Source organism: Choloepus didactylus, chromosome 11 (genome assembly GCF_015220235.1).
Source record: "Choloepus didactylus isolate mChoDid1 chromosome 11, mChoDid1.pri, whole genome shotgun sequence".
Classification (NCBI taxonomy): Eukaryota; Metazoa; Chordata; class Mammalia; order Pilosa; family Megalonychidae; genus Choloepus; species Choloepus didactylus.
The window spans coordinates 24,252,533-24,266,899 of record NC_051317.1 but is presented as its reverse complement, the minus strand read 5'-3'; the positions used below and the strand labels follow the sequence as shown (position 1 = coordinate 24,266,899).

The 14,367-nt window shown below is 56.6% G+C and overlaps 1 protein-coding gene across 1 annotated transcript in view; it reads right to left on the bottom strand.

The window, feature by feature from the left end:
* Positions 1 to 986: 986 nt before the first annotated feature.
* Positions 987 to 14,367, bottom strand: part of AHRR (aryl-hydrocarbon receptor repressor) — a 109,403-nt gene continuing 96,022 nt past the window's right edge. Inside the window, exons 8-10 of the mRNA XM_037799132.1 lie at positions 14,152 to 14,288; positions 10,794 to 10,981; positions 987 to 2,122 (exon numbers count right to left, since the gene is read on the bottom strand). Of these exons, the coding sequence (XP_037655060.1) occupies positions 1,117 to 2,122; positions 10,794 to 10,981; positions 14,152 to 14,288 (1,331 nt within the window). The 3' untranslated portion in view covers positions 987 to 1,116. The remainder of the gene's footprint in view (positions 2,123 to 10,793; positions 10,982 to 14,151; positions 14,289 to 14,367) is intronic.

Genomic DNA, 14,367 nt, shown 5'->3' with positions numbered 1-14,367 from the left:
CCACCATCCGAGACCCCTGGGGCAGGGGACTTCGGAGCACAGAGGGGTGCAGGCTGCTCGCTCCCTGGACCCGGCAGGGGCTCTCTGGCTGAACCCTGAAGACGCCTGAACTTCGCTCAGCTGCTGGATTAGGGGTGAACTTCATTTTCCGATCTGTGCTTTTCTATCCAAATTTCCTCCAATTGGAACACATTACCTTTACTGCTAAAAAAAACGTTATTTGAAAATGCAGTGGCTGCCTGCCGCATCTGGACAATCCTTCCTGGAAGGCATTTCGAATCCCTTGAAAGACTGAAGAAAAAGAGCCTGCAAGCGAGGGTCTCCACAGACGGCTCGATGTCCTGCTTCTTGTCTGTACACCTCATATTTCTCCATACTTCCAAACCTAAGCTCTGCAAGCTAAACCATCAGCCAGAGGGGCCAAACCATCCTCAGAGCCCACTGAAAACACCAGAGAGACTTCTGGAAGGAAGGAGGTATTATCACATCACCTTGTTCACGTGCAGCCGGGCAGCTAAAATCTCCATCCTGGAGTTGCTGAGATGGGCCACAGCTCGTAGCCAACAGCAGGACCAGGAGCTGACAACCTCTTCTGCCTGCTCTAATGTGATTTGGAACTTTCTAGATTCCTTCCGTGCATGGGCTCACCACCACCTTCAGCACAGCAAGTTACAATTTCAAATTACTTGTCTCATCAGTGAGATACCCCGGCTGTCTGCCACCCTAACGGCCACTCTACCGAGGCGCCACTTCTGCCCTCCCAGCCCGGGAGGGACACTGGGAGGTGGGCTTGAGAGCACCACGTGGGACGCTGCAGTGAAAGCTGCTCTCTGGCAGCAGCCGCCGCTGCCCAGATGTGCCACGAGTCTTGCTGCTGGAAGCTTTTGTGTCAACATTGACCCTTCAAAAAAAAAACACCGTCATATTCAAATAGATGTGACCACTTTGCATTCAGAGTAACCACTGTACATGCTACACGCAGGTGAGAGGGTGGAAGTTGTGCAGCTGTGCCAACTGCTGCTTAGAAACGGCTCTGAGCACCCAGATGCCAGGCGGGGTGGCCCGGCCAGGGCAGACTGGGCTTGGCCAGATGCTGGATTTCAGAAGCGGCTGTGGCTACGGCAGGAAAGAGCACTCTGAGGCTCTCGGCGGCATCAGCGTCGCCAAGGCACTTTTGGGAAACAGCCCCGGCATCCCGCCCTGGCTGTGAGCGGCCCATGGGGGCAAATCCAGGGGCTCGCGCTTGACCACAGGTGCAGCGCCCGCAGCCCTGCAGTCGTAGCGCAGTGGGTAAGGCTGGAGGGTGCCCTGTCCCCGCAGCCAGAGGCAGTGGGAGGGCCCAGGCTCAGGGGGGCAGGCACGGCTGGCTGTGTGCAATGGGGCCAGCTCCCTGTGGGGTCTGGAGGTGGCCCTGCTTGGGGGTAGAGCCCCCAGCACACTGTGCCCCAGGTGCGGGGCAAAGGCGGGGTGCCTGGAGCCTGTGCAGGGGGACAGGGGCGTGGAGAGGTCCTGCTCCGCCTTCAGGGGCACCTGGCGGGGGTTCACCAGGTAGCTGTCTGCCGCACCCTCAGAGCCAGCATCAATCTCCACTTTGATGGGCACATCCAGTGACAACACTGGATGGCCCGGGGCTCCCAGAGGCATTGGTGCACTTTGCAACCTGGCACCCTCGGTGGCGTAGCCCCCCACTGCAAAACGCTGTGCCCGATGGAGAGGAAGCACCCCCTCCAGGCTCCCTGGGAGGACATGGCAGCTGGTGGGGGGCTGCGCCTGCCCACGATCACCGCTCCTCAGAGGCCTGCCTGTCCGGCTGGCGTACGCGCTGGGGGAATGACTCGGCGGACAAGGGCTGGGTGGATTTCTGAACGTAGCGACGCCACTGGCATTAAAGGGGCAGGGCAGGGCAGAACCATGCGGCTGGGCACGCACGGAGAAGGGATCGCTGCTCCCGGGCTCCAGCTTCAGCTTGACACTGCTGGCCAGATCCTGCTTTCCTGCTGTCCAGTGAAGAGGCTTTGTCGGTCCCTGTGTCTCCAAGTGGCAACTGTACGTGAGCATCTCCTTCCTGCCCGTCACTCCAGAGGAGCCGTCCAGCAGCTTCCCACGCTCCTCCTCCCCGTCCCTGCAGAGAAGAGACGGCCTGTTAGACAGGGACCGGGCAGACCCACCCGACCCACCAGGGCGAGCCTGGCTGGCATCTCAGGGCTGCTGTGTGCCGGACCCCACGAGGTTAGCACCAGCACCCCACTGTGCTACAGGTGAGAAAGCCGAGCCTTGGCACAGCTGAGGGTTGGTCCACTGAGGCACAGGAGAAAGGCGTGGAGCAGCTCCTACCTTTGCCTGCCCCTAGGGCCAGACACTCTGCCACAACACCGGCCCCTGCACACACCGAGTCTCCTGTGTCCGTCAAGAGCAGCTCATGTCTAGCTGGTGCCCCACACTTGCTGCTGGGCCCCAGGAAGACGTGGCACAGCCTTGACCATGAGCAGAATGGTGCAGGTGGGGTGGGCTCCAGGACCCGCAAGGTCAGCTCTCCCCAGGCTGCCTCCTGCCCAGGGATGACTTGCCTTATGTATCACAATCGTTTAAGAGATCCCCTCCCCCTTTCTCTTGGCCTGTCACCCAAGTGCAAGTGGACAAATGACGGTGGGAATCAGAAATTCAGTGCATGGACCATGGGCGAGGCCCCATACTGGTCACGTCCAAGAGGACAAAGCAGCCACTGCAGGCCGGGCCAGCGAGGCAGATGAGTGAGTGTTTATGGGGAGAGGAAAGGCCCTATATCAACTCACTGGGCATGCTTGTTTGTCTTGCTATTTTTTACAATCATTGGAGTAGTATGCTAGCACAAGCAGTCATATTCCTAAAATAAATTAGAAAAAAGAAGAAAGGATAGAAGGAAGTGGTCTAGGGCTCCATGCCTAAGCCCAACTAAGACATTCCATTTTCATGAACTGGAAGACTTAATATTGTTAAGATATCAGTACTGCCTAAAGCAATCTATAAATTAAATGCAATCCCTACAAAATTCCAGCAGCTTTTTTTTTTTTTTTTTTGCAGAAATGGAAAAGCTGATCCTCAAATTCATATGGAATTGCAAGGGGCCCCAAATAGTCAAAACAATCCTGAAAAAGAACAAAGTTGGAGGACTCACACTTCCTGATTTCAAAACTTACTACAAAGTTATAGGAATTCAAACAGCTTGGTACTGGCATAAGGATAGACATACAGACCATACAGACCAATGGAATAAAATTGAGGGTCCAGAGATAAAACCACACATCTATGGTCAGTTATTTTTGACAAGGTGCCAAGTCCATTCAATGGGGAAAGAAAAGTCTGCAACAAATGGTGCTGGGAAACTGGAAATCCACATGGGAAAGAATGAAAGTGGACCCCTACCTCATTATCACATGCAAAAAGTAATTCAAAATGGATCAACAACCTAAATATAAAAGCAAATTCTATAAAACTCTTACAAGAAAACATAGGGAAATATTTTCAGGACCTTGTAGCAGGGGCATGGATTTTAGATTATGCACCAAAAGCACAAGCAACAAAACAAAACAAAACATTAGATAAAATGGACCTCATCAAAATAAAAAAAAAAAAACTTTTGTGCATCAAAGGACATTATCAAGAATGTGAAAAGACAACCTACAAAATGGGAGAAAATATTTGTATATCATATATCTGATAAGGGTTTAATATCTGGAATATAAAAATGTCCTACAACTCAACAGTGAAAGACAAACAGCCCAATTTAAAAATGGGGAAAAGACTTGAATAGGCATTTCACCAAAGAAGACATTCAAATGGTCAATAGTATGTTAAAAGGTGCTCAACATCATTAGCCATTAGTGAAATGCAAATTAAAACTACAATGAGATACCACTTCATACCAACTAGGATGGCTTTCATTAAAAAAAAAAAATACATAACAAGTGCTGGTGAGGATGCAGAGACAGAGCAACCCTCGCACACTGTTGGTGGGACTGGAAAATGGTGCAGCTGCTGCGGAAAACAGTTTGGTGGCTCCTCAGAAAGCTAAACATAGAATTACCATATGACCCTGCAATTCCACTCCTAGGAATATACAGAAAAGCTCTGAAAGCAGGGGCTTGAACAGACATTTGTACATCAGTGTTCACTGCAGCGTTGTTCACCACAGCCAGAGGGGGGAAGCAACCTGACGGTCCAGCAACCGATGAACGGATGAGCAAAATGGGGTCTGTCCATGCGACGGAACATTACTCGGCTGTAAAAAGAAGTGAGTGCTGGTGCACGCTAGAAATGGGGGAACCTCAAAGGCATCATGAGTGAGTAAGCCAGACACAAAGGACAAATATTGTATGATTTCTCACACACAAAATACCTAGAATGAGCACATTCTTGGTGACGGAAAGCAGAATAGTGGTCCCAGGGGTGGGGGGATGGGGGATTGGCGAGTTAGTGCTAAATGAGTATAGGCTTTGGTTTGGGATGATGAAAATAATCTGTATTGTCAATGTACTTAATGTCGTGTCCACTTAAAATGGCTAAAATGATTTTTATGCTATGTATATTTTACCAGAATTAAAAATAAAGAAATAAATAATTTTAAAAATGCATTTGCCATGCCAGAGCTAGGAATTTTTCATTCAGAGGTTCCTAGCAGGAGCCGGAACTTCTAACGAAGCCAGGAGTCAAACTACTGAGCCCCACAAGTTCACACTCAGCGGAAGCTTTTCAACCCCAGTTCTGTGGAAGGAAAACAGGCTCTCTGAATCTTGGTTTTGCAGGCAAAGAACTCTCATGGAAATTAGTTTAGATAGCACTAGGCGGTTTAGGATAGGAGGGCGGGGAGCAGTGACGGATGGGCGTGCCTGGGCTAGCTGGGTGACAGGGCTTCGGTACCATTTAGGTGTTGAGCAAATATTGTGGAATTACTGAAGCTAAGCTAAGCACCGAAACTTGAATTATTAAGTACATCAACAATGATATAACTTTCATGTTTTTGATAGAATGTATTTTGTTAAAATACAGCAGTATAATAAGTGATTTTTTTCCCACCTGGCTAGAGATAAAAAGAATTTACCCTTACATTTTATGTGTAATTAATGCTTTATGTCAGCATCATGGACAATATGAAAATAATCTTTAAGTGAGGGTTGTGGGGTTACGGATAAATATTTTAAACTTGCTTTTAAGATCATATTTTTCTTTACGATAGCATAAATCATCAAAAGGAGAACTAGCGCGGAGTTCGTCCCTTGCTCCCTGGAAACCCTGCCCTCCTCCTCCCCGTGCACCCCCGCTGCTTCTCAGGACCCTGTCCCGCCCTGGCCCGGGAAAGCCACCGCTGGGTCCTCGGCGCTTGTGACCAGGGAGGGCCAGGGTGGGCCGGGGTGGGCGCTCCCGCCTCCGGGGGTCGGGCCGCTTTGCACCCGAAGGCCCGCGAGGCGGCGGGGACCCCACGGGACCCCACAGAGGCGCAGGCCCTGTGCACCCCACAGCCCCCCGGGAGCGCAGAGGGCTGAGAGGGGCGCTGGGGGCGACCGCGGCCTCTGCCCCCCGCCGCGCTGCGGGCAGGTCTCCGCCCCCGCCGCTGCCTCCCGCGCCCCCGCTAAGCAGAACCTTGGGCCCAGGCGGGCCGGACGCACCGGGCGGGGAGACCCGCGCTCGGGCGCGTCCTGCGGGGCGCGCAAGGGACGCAGGCGGTGGGCGGCGGGCGCGGAGGGCTCGGCCCGGGGAGCGGGTGCGGGACCGCGGAGGCCCCGGCCGAGCCGGGTCGGGACGGAGGGCGGCCGGGCGCTCGCTCCCGCCTCTGGCCCCCCGAGCCGGGATTTGGAGGCCACCCAGGGCCGGGCGGGCGGGGGCGCTCGGCAGCGGCTCGCTCGCCCGGAGGCGCCCTCGGGCTCGGAACAGGGAAGGCGGGTCCCCCAGGCGCCTTCCCGGCAGGATCCGGGGGCAAAGGAGCGACGCCCGCAGGGGAAGGCGACCACCCACCCGGGCCCCGGGGGTCTCGCGCTCCCGAGAGGCACGTCCGTGGCGGAAGCCAGGGTTTCCCTGAAAGCAGCGCCAAGTCACCCCTTTGAAAGGGCGGAGAGGGAGGTAAGCAGAGACCTGCTAAGGAGTGGGGTTTTCCACAGTTCACACAGACCCGCGGGAACTTTTGCGCCGCGAACCGCGGAGGCGCGTGAATCCAAGATCTGTGGCCACAGAAATGCAACAGCGGCCGCCGCGGCCGCCCAGACGCCAACTCGCACTAGTTCAGCCGCGGAAAATGCTGAATCGCGTCACCTTCAGGCGGCTAGGGGCTGAAGAGTTCACTTCAGAAGCTAGAGGGCCCCGAGGAACGCCGCGCGGGGTCCCCTTGTTCCTGCAAGGCCGGGGCGCCCGGGGACCCGCTGAGGCAGGCGCGCTTCGGGGCTCAGCTCAGGGCAGGCGGTCAGATCCCCAAACCTGGGAAGCCAAAGAACCCATTCGCTTCTTTTATAAAACGGTGGGAGGATCGACATCTCCCCTTAGCCAGGTTTCCTCCCCGCTTCTGGGTTTCGATAGCACCCTACTTTATATCCGGTGTCTACCGAGCTATTGCTGTGTGCGCAAACCCTTAAAAAACACCCTTCTCTTCACAGAATCCTACCAGGTAGGTCTCAGCGCCCGCAGCGAACCGAGAGCTGCTGTCGGTGACCCCGGTCTGTCCCAGGCCCGAGCACCCCCACCGCTACCCTCCCACCGCTAACCTCCCCCCACCGCTACCCCCCCACTGCTAACCTCCCCCCACCGCTGAACCCCCTACCGCTAACCTACCCCCACCACTAATCACCTCCCGCCGCTGACCCCCCCACCGCTAATCTCCCCCCACCGCTAACCTCCCCCTCACCGCTACCCCCCACCGCTAACCTACCCCCCACCGCTAACCACCTCCCACCGCTAACCTCCCCCCCACCGCTAACCTCCCCCCACCGCTACACCCCCACCACTACCTCCCACCGCTACCCCCCCCACCGCTAACCCCCCAACTGCCTCCCACCGCTAACCTCCCCCCCACCGCTAACCCCCCCCACCGCTAATCACCTCCCACCGCTAACCCCCCCCCACACCGCTAACCTCCCCCCCACCGCTAACCTACCCCCACCGCTACCCCCTCCACCGCTAACCTCCCCCCACCACTAACCCCCCCACCGCTACCCCCCCACCGCTACCCCCCCACCACTACCTCCCACCGCTACCCCCCACCGCTATCCCCCACCGCTACCCCCTCAACTGCCTCCCACCGCTAACCTCCCCCCACCGCTAATCACCTCCCACCGCTAACCCCCCCCACACCGCTAACCTCCCCCCCACCGCTAACCTACCCCCACTGCTAACCTCCCCCGTCCCCCGCCCATCGCTGCCGGGAATACCCTCCGTGCCGGCCGCACCGCCGCCGCCGCCCCGCCCCGGGCGCCTGCACTTCCCTGCACGGGCGCCAGGGGGCGGCGCGGCCCCGCTTTCCGCGAAGACCTAAGAGTTAAGATTCCCCTTTATTTTGTTTTTAGGACTCGAAAAACATTCGGAAAAGAAAAGGCTCATTATGTGAACTTCAGCTGGGAAAATCAAGTCACAACGGCTTAAAAAGCACAGAAAACTGGCGCAATAAGCGAAAGAGAGAATACTGCAAACTGGGTACATGGGCGCAGGTGTGAGGAGGGGTCTGGCACTCCTCGACGTCTTAGCTTGCTACACTGGTTATTCTTATAGCTTGTCCAGGTATTTCCTGTTTTCCTCCCTCATATTTTATGACATTTAAAAGTAAGAAGGTATATATGTTTAATTAACAACGTTCAAAAGGGGGCTGCTGAGCATGTTGAGCCGCCCTCGGAGCCCCTGCTCCGGGAGACCGGGTGCAGGGAGAGCACCTGCGCGATGCGGCCCAGCGAGGCCCCCGCCGCCCTGCAGACCCAGGGCAGGACAGTGCAGAGCGAGCAGAAACGAGTCACCACGCATGCCACCACGTGCACAGCGAAAGCCTTGAGTAACTGCTGCAGCTGTCCAATGTTTCCAGTGGTCTAAATGGTAATTTGAAAAAAGTTAAAGGTCAGTTATGGAGTTGACGAGGCTCAAACCTCACACCCACAGAGAGAGAGCTGCTAGACACTGGATAATGGTCAGAAGGAGGCCTCTGGATTTGCAGAGAGATCCCTGCCAGCTGCTGTCAGTGGCGATGGGGGCAGGTCAGCCCTCGGACGGTGCACACAGACTCCCTAGGACCCAGGCTTGGCCACCATGTCCCTCTTCGACAGGACTCTGCCTGGTGGACAAGGGGCTCAGCCACAGCCCCGCATCCCACATCCGTGGCGCTTCCCAAGGACCTGTGGAGCATCCCTGGCACGCGAGCGGTGAACTCGGGGCGAAGCTGTGGGTCCTGCTGGATATGACGTGTCTGTGATGAAGCAGGTGAGAAGACAGAGGGCACATGCATCAGACTGAAGAGGATGGGGAGGGGGAGGGAAAGCAGAGGCACCGGATGAGCTGAAGCTACCTCAGAGGGCTGGAACCCGGCAAGGTCTGATCAAGGTTGTCTAAGAGAAAGTTAATTAATGCAGACAGATTCCGAAGCCAGACGGCAGAGCCCAGCACAGCGGCTGCAGCAGCTGCAGTGGAGGAACTCGGGAGCTCACGTGCAGGTGGGGTTGTCAGGGTCGGTACAAGGGGGAATTCTCCGGTGAGGTTCTGTCTGAAGACAGAACGAACACGGAGTGCTTGCTGTGCTTGATGGTGCACCCCGTCTCCCCAGGGCTGCGCCCCAAGCAGGGACTCGCATCTGGGCTGGGAGCCGAGTCGGACACCTGCTGAGGCTTCTTCACCCCTAACAGGGGCTCGGGTCAAGAGAAGGACTCTCCATGCATGACGGTGCCCGAGCGAGACCAGGACCACAGGCCAGAGCATGCTCCCCACGGGGCACTGGGGTTCTGGACACAGCCCTGAGGGGCCGAGAAGAGCAGAGAAGGGGGGTCTCCAAAGTCACAGAGCATGAGGCAGAGACTCTCCCCACAGTTGAGGACGCGGGGACACAGAGCACTAAGGGGCCATCTGCGGCACACAGACCACCCTCCCACCCCCATTCCCACCTGCGCAGACCCCCCCCCATCCCACAGGAGGAGCCCCCAGGAGCCATGAGACCCTTAAATCCTCAGGTCAGAGCAGTGAGAAGGGGCTGGGCTGGGAAACGACCCTTGCATGCCCTCATGCCGAGGCCTTCCAGTAACCAGGGGGTGGGCGAGGGGGATGCGTCCCCTCCCCGTGGAAAATGCCAGGCCTGAGAGCTCCCTGGCCACACTGCAGGGCAGTCAGTGAACCCGTCTGACCACACACCTGTGCAAGTGCAGGTGCTGAGGTCAGACAGGTGCAGCGGGAGGGGAGTAGACTCTGGGCACATGGGGCCAGGTGGCGAGAAGGGGTTGCTGAGAGAGCCCCAGCCCTGGGAAAGCACCCCATGACCACGTGTGCCAGGGTGGCTGGGAAGCCAGGCTGCCTTGTATGGTAACAGGCTGAGAACCCATCCAAACACCTGTTCCATGCATAGTCAGGACTCTGCTGATGCAGCCCCTGCAGCAGCAACCTGGGAGCTGGGGTTTGGGTGGGGGGCTCTCCTCTGCAGGCTGCCCTGCTGGGAGTGGGGGGCTCACTGAAGGAAAAGAAGCAGGTGGGCGTGCAGGGGCCTTTCATCAAACAGCACTTGTAATAGGTGCAGGGCGGTGCCTCGAACAATCTGCCGGGGCAGACGAGAATTAGCTGTCAGCTGCCCCAGGCCTCCACCTCTCCCATCACCACTGGTCACCGCACACACTTCGAATCGCTTATGAGATGTGCTGATCTGTGCGGCACGGGTTTAACCCACTGCAGGAAGGCACAGATGTGAGCCACGTGGGTGTCTTCCTGCTGCTGACAGGGTAGGAGAGCCCTGGGGCAGGCTGGTAGAGGGCAGGGGTGACCTGGCTTGGCCCCTCTGCCCACCCCCTGCGGACCCCTGGCTGTGGCACATACGTGCTGTGAGGCAGCTTCGCTGACGAAAGAGCTCGCACCCGGGTGATGAGAGGCAGCAGGGAGAAGTGACTGCGTAGGTGGCCATGCCCCGACACCCACCCACGTGAACACAGGGCCTGGCACTTCTGTGGAGACCAGTCCTGTAATGGGATTTAGGAACTGTGGTGGTCTGAAGGTGGGCGCGTGCACCCCCGGAGAAACACGGTCTGAAATCTAATCCTGCAGGTGAGATGCGGTCGTTCGGTTGAGCCGTGGCCCACCTCACTCAGGATTCTGAGTCCTTCAGAAGACGACGAAATCCAGAGAGAGGAAGCCCCAGGGGCTGCCAGACGCGGAGCATGACGGACTGGGGAGAGGAGGAGGGGCAGCGGACAAGGAGGCCACTGGCAGCCTGTCTTCGGGAAGAAAGCATCGCCCGGTGAGGCCTTGATTTGGACGCTTTTCCAGCCTCGAAGCCGTGAGCAAACAAAAGCTCAGCCGTCTCCTGGTGTTTGCGTAAGCACCCTAGGAAACTAAAACAGCAGTGAAGCTGTTCTGGCAGCGTTTGCTGCCGTATTTCGCAAATACGAGCTTGGAAAACATTTCTTTTTACAGTAAAATAATAGTTGTTGCTCACATAATTTGTGAGCTTTAAAACACCAAACTTCTCATTTTACCACTAGTTGGAAGTGCAGAAAGATTATGTGGAAAGCACTGCGCTGTGGAGCATCTCATGACGATCTGAAGGCCCAAGCCGAGCCCGCGCAGCAGCAGGGGCCGCACTGCGGGCGCTCACCCACCTGGTGCCCGCGGCCGCCCGGGGCCTGGTCCGCAGGAGCGAGCTCTTCAGCCTCAGCTCGGCAGCGGCCGGCGGCAGAACCGGGGCCACCACGCAGAACAGCGAGAGCCGCGGCGGCAGGACGGTCCCCGACGGCGCCCTCTTCTTCTGCCCGAACAGGAATTTTAGTTTCCCTTGGAACTGCATCGTCTGGTGTTTTAGAGACAGAAACGAGAGGTGTTCACAGAGCAAATCAGCAAGAGGGTTGAGGCGCACAGCCCGAGGCCCGATGCTCAGCCGACCTGGGTGTGTCTGAGGACACCGACAGCTCTTGCAGCCCGCGGGCCTCCTGCGCCTGCCTGTCCCGGGGCCGCCAGGGGAGTCAGCGGGTTCTCCGGCATCTCTTAAAACCCTTTAATTACAAATGTATTTGTACGTGTGCACGTGCGTGCCTCCCCCACACTGGGATGCATGGACCCACTACCAGGGCAGCCGAGGACCCCAGGCAGGGTCATCTAGTGCCCCGGTCGGGATTTGCTACAGCAGATCGCCCCTGAGGGCTGGCTCCACGGCCAAACTATCATCTCTTCATTTACAATGGGAGGCTTGGGGACCAGTGACTTAGGAGCTTTAAAAGAGCTCTCTATAAGGAGAAGGCTGGGTGATAACTGAGTTAGTGAACAGATACCTTTAGGGTATTCCTACACTTGATGGAAGAAAAACCCCACAACCTGCCCCCACTCTCTCCATACCTAGACTTCTTTTCTTCCTTCTTCCCATTTATTCATCCATCCTTCCATCCATCTTCCTTCCTCCCTCCTTCCCTCCATTACTTCTTTCCTTCCTTCCTTCCATCCACCCATCCATCCTTCAGTCCATCCATCCATCCATCCATTCATCCTTCTGTTCATCTGTCCTTATCTCCATCTATCCATCTTTCCATCCATCCATTCATCCATCTTTTCTCCTTCAGTCCATCCATCCATCCATCCATCCTTCTGTCCATCTGTCCTTATGTCCATCTATTCATCTTTCCATCCATCCATTCATCTTTTTTCCTTCAGTCCATCCATCCATCCATCCATTCATCCTTCTGTCCATCTATCCATCCATCATCTGTCATCCATCCATCTTTTTATCCCTCCACCTTTCCATTCATCCGTCATCCATCCTTCTAGCCGTCCATCTGTCTGTCGATATATTCATTGAACAAACACTTGCGGAGCTCCTGCTGTGTGAGCTGCTTGGTGTGGAGGCTTCAAGGCAGTGATGTGCAGTAAGTCGGGAAAGCCCTGCTTTGTAGTGTTTCCCAACTTCTGTGGTGTAGATACTCCCACCACTGACGATCTAAAGTACCAAACTACCTAATGTTAATGGGATCACAAAAGTCCTGCAAATATAACAATTGACCCTTGTGGGCAGCGCGAGCCCCCAGCACGGGGTAAGATGCCTCCCGGACTGAGACGCTGTGGCTCTCCACTCTGGGGTGTGTCGGGAAGAGCCTCGAGGGCGCCCAGGCTGCTGAGCTCCCACCTCACCTGGGCCACAGGGTGCCCTGCCAGTGCAGCGCCGAGCCCCCCACGGGTGCAGAGGGGCAGGCTTTAATGCCACGAGGTGGTCAAGCACTTGTTTTGTGTATTTTATTGCAACATTTTTGCTTTCAACTAATTTCTCTTGCTCATTTCTTCCATTCAATGCTTTCTTTTGTAGTTAAGTTTTAACCTGTATTTCCTCAGTTTGTGTCATCTGGAAACAGAATTTTCAATGAAACAGGAATTGATTATCCAATTTTTAAAAATGAGCAACAACATTCCTCACCAGCAGATCAGTAGTACTTCCTCAATTTCCACAAACTTTAGAATGAGATTTTATCAAGCTAAAAAGACTTTATTGTCAACCAATTTCCTAAACAAAAGAACAGGAATCATGAGTATTTGTGGCAGCCAAGGACACGGGAGGTGATATGAAAGGAGCAGCTGCTGCTTTTGTAAAGTGCCCTGGAGGGGTGCGAGAGGCTGCAGAGCTGTGCGGATTTACCAGAAGCTTCTGCTGAAGGGACAAGCCCCCGTCGCCCGCCTTCCTCCTCCGTGCCCACAGGTCAACAGCAGGATGCCAGCCAACTGTGTTTACTAAGGGGAACGCCCCGTCTGTTAAGCAGAGCTTTAGGTGTGGACACACCAGTGGAGGAAGCAATCGAGAGAACGAATCCAGGGCGTGAAGCTGCCGTTTCCCTGCAAGGGGCTGGGGCTCGTCCCTCGTGGCCAGGAGGCAAAGCCAAGCTGTGGGCATAGAGGACAATGCAGAGCCCTGCGGGGTTGGGTGGCCGGGGCTGGGGCCGTATGGGTTTGGATGTGGCCCCAGAAGGGCAGCATCTCCCAGAGGCAAGAGCCGGTTAGGAGAGGGTCCGAGTTCACCCACAGACATGCTGGGGCTCACCCACAGGGTGAGGGGGCTGCGGGCTCACCCCAGACACAGAGAGGGGTTCACCCCACGGACAGAGGAGGCTCAGAACACAGAGGAGTTGTGGGGCGAGCCCTGGGGCAGGGGAAAGGTGGGGAGGTTTCCGGTGAGAGGGAGGGCAAGGGGCAGTGGGAGCTCTGGGGTGCCAGGGGTAGTGGGAATCGGGCCCCCGGGGAAGTGCCTCTGCCCTGTGCTGGTCTGGGGGCGAGCCCAGAACCCGCTCTGAGTGTGGGGTGAGCTCGGGTTCGTCTCGGCCCCAGGAGGGGCTCCTCCCCCTCATCTACCCCCCAGGAGCTCAGAGAGGAGACAGTAACATAGGCGAAGTGGAGACCCCCGTGGGGACCCCAAGTGCCCATGTGCAGGCAAAGGGGTTGAAAGAAAAACTCAGCTGGGAGCTGGGGTCTCGGCTGCTCGTGCTGCAGCAGGGGCTCCGTCCGCCTCCTCCTTCCTCTGCAGCCACACCAAGGATGCCCCACGGCCGGAGGACAGTGGGGGCATCTTTGGGAAAGAAAGTTAAATAGATGAATTTTAAATAAAGGTGCAACTAAAGCCGAGAAAGTGTTACATGATGTAAAAATCTACTGCAGGGTTTAAATGTGTGTGCAAGAGTTTCATCTACCGCATCTCCTCATCCGTCTGTCACAGCCCGCACGTTTTCAGCCACTCCTGCACTCAGCCTCACATTGCGACTAAACCCTGAGGAGCCTTCTCCTGGCCCTCCCTGCACCCAAGGGGACGCCGACACGGCTGAGAACCCGAGTGCAGACGACACCAGCCGCAGACCTGGGGTTGTGTCCTCAGAGTGGCAGGCAGGGCCCAGCATGAGGGCGACCCCAGCCCGTTCCCGGCCTCCCTTTCCTTCTGAGTTGGCAGAGATGCCCTTCCCGACATCAAGGGAGTGGGCAGCCCCGGTCACTCACCAGGAAGCCCGAGGTGCTGTCCAGCAGGCAGCGGACGCGGCAGACGAAGCAGCGTGTCAGGAAGGCCAAGTAGGCCGTGGGCAGCCCTGCGCCACCTTCCTGGGCCTCGAGCAGCCTCCCGAGGACGGTGTCGTCTGCTGCCCGTGGCCGTGCAGGGGGCAGAGGGGCAGCCGGGGAAGCCGGCGACCGAGGAAGAAAGCACACACGGATCCTGAT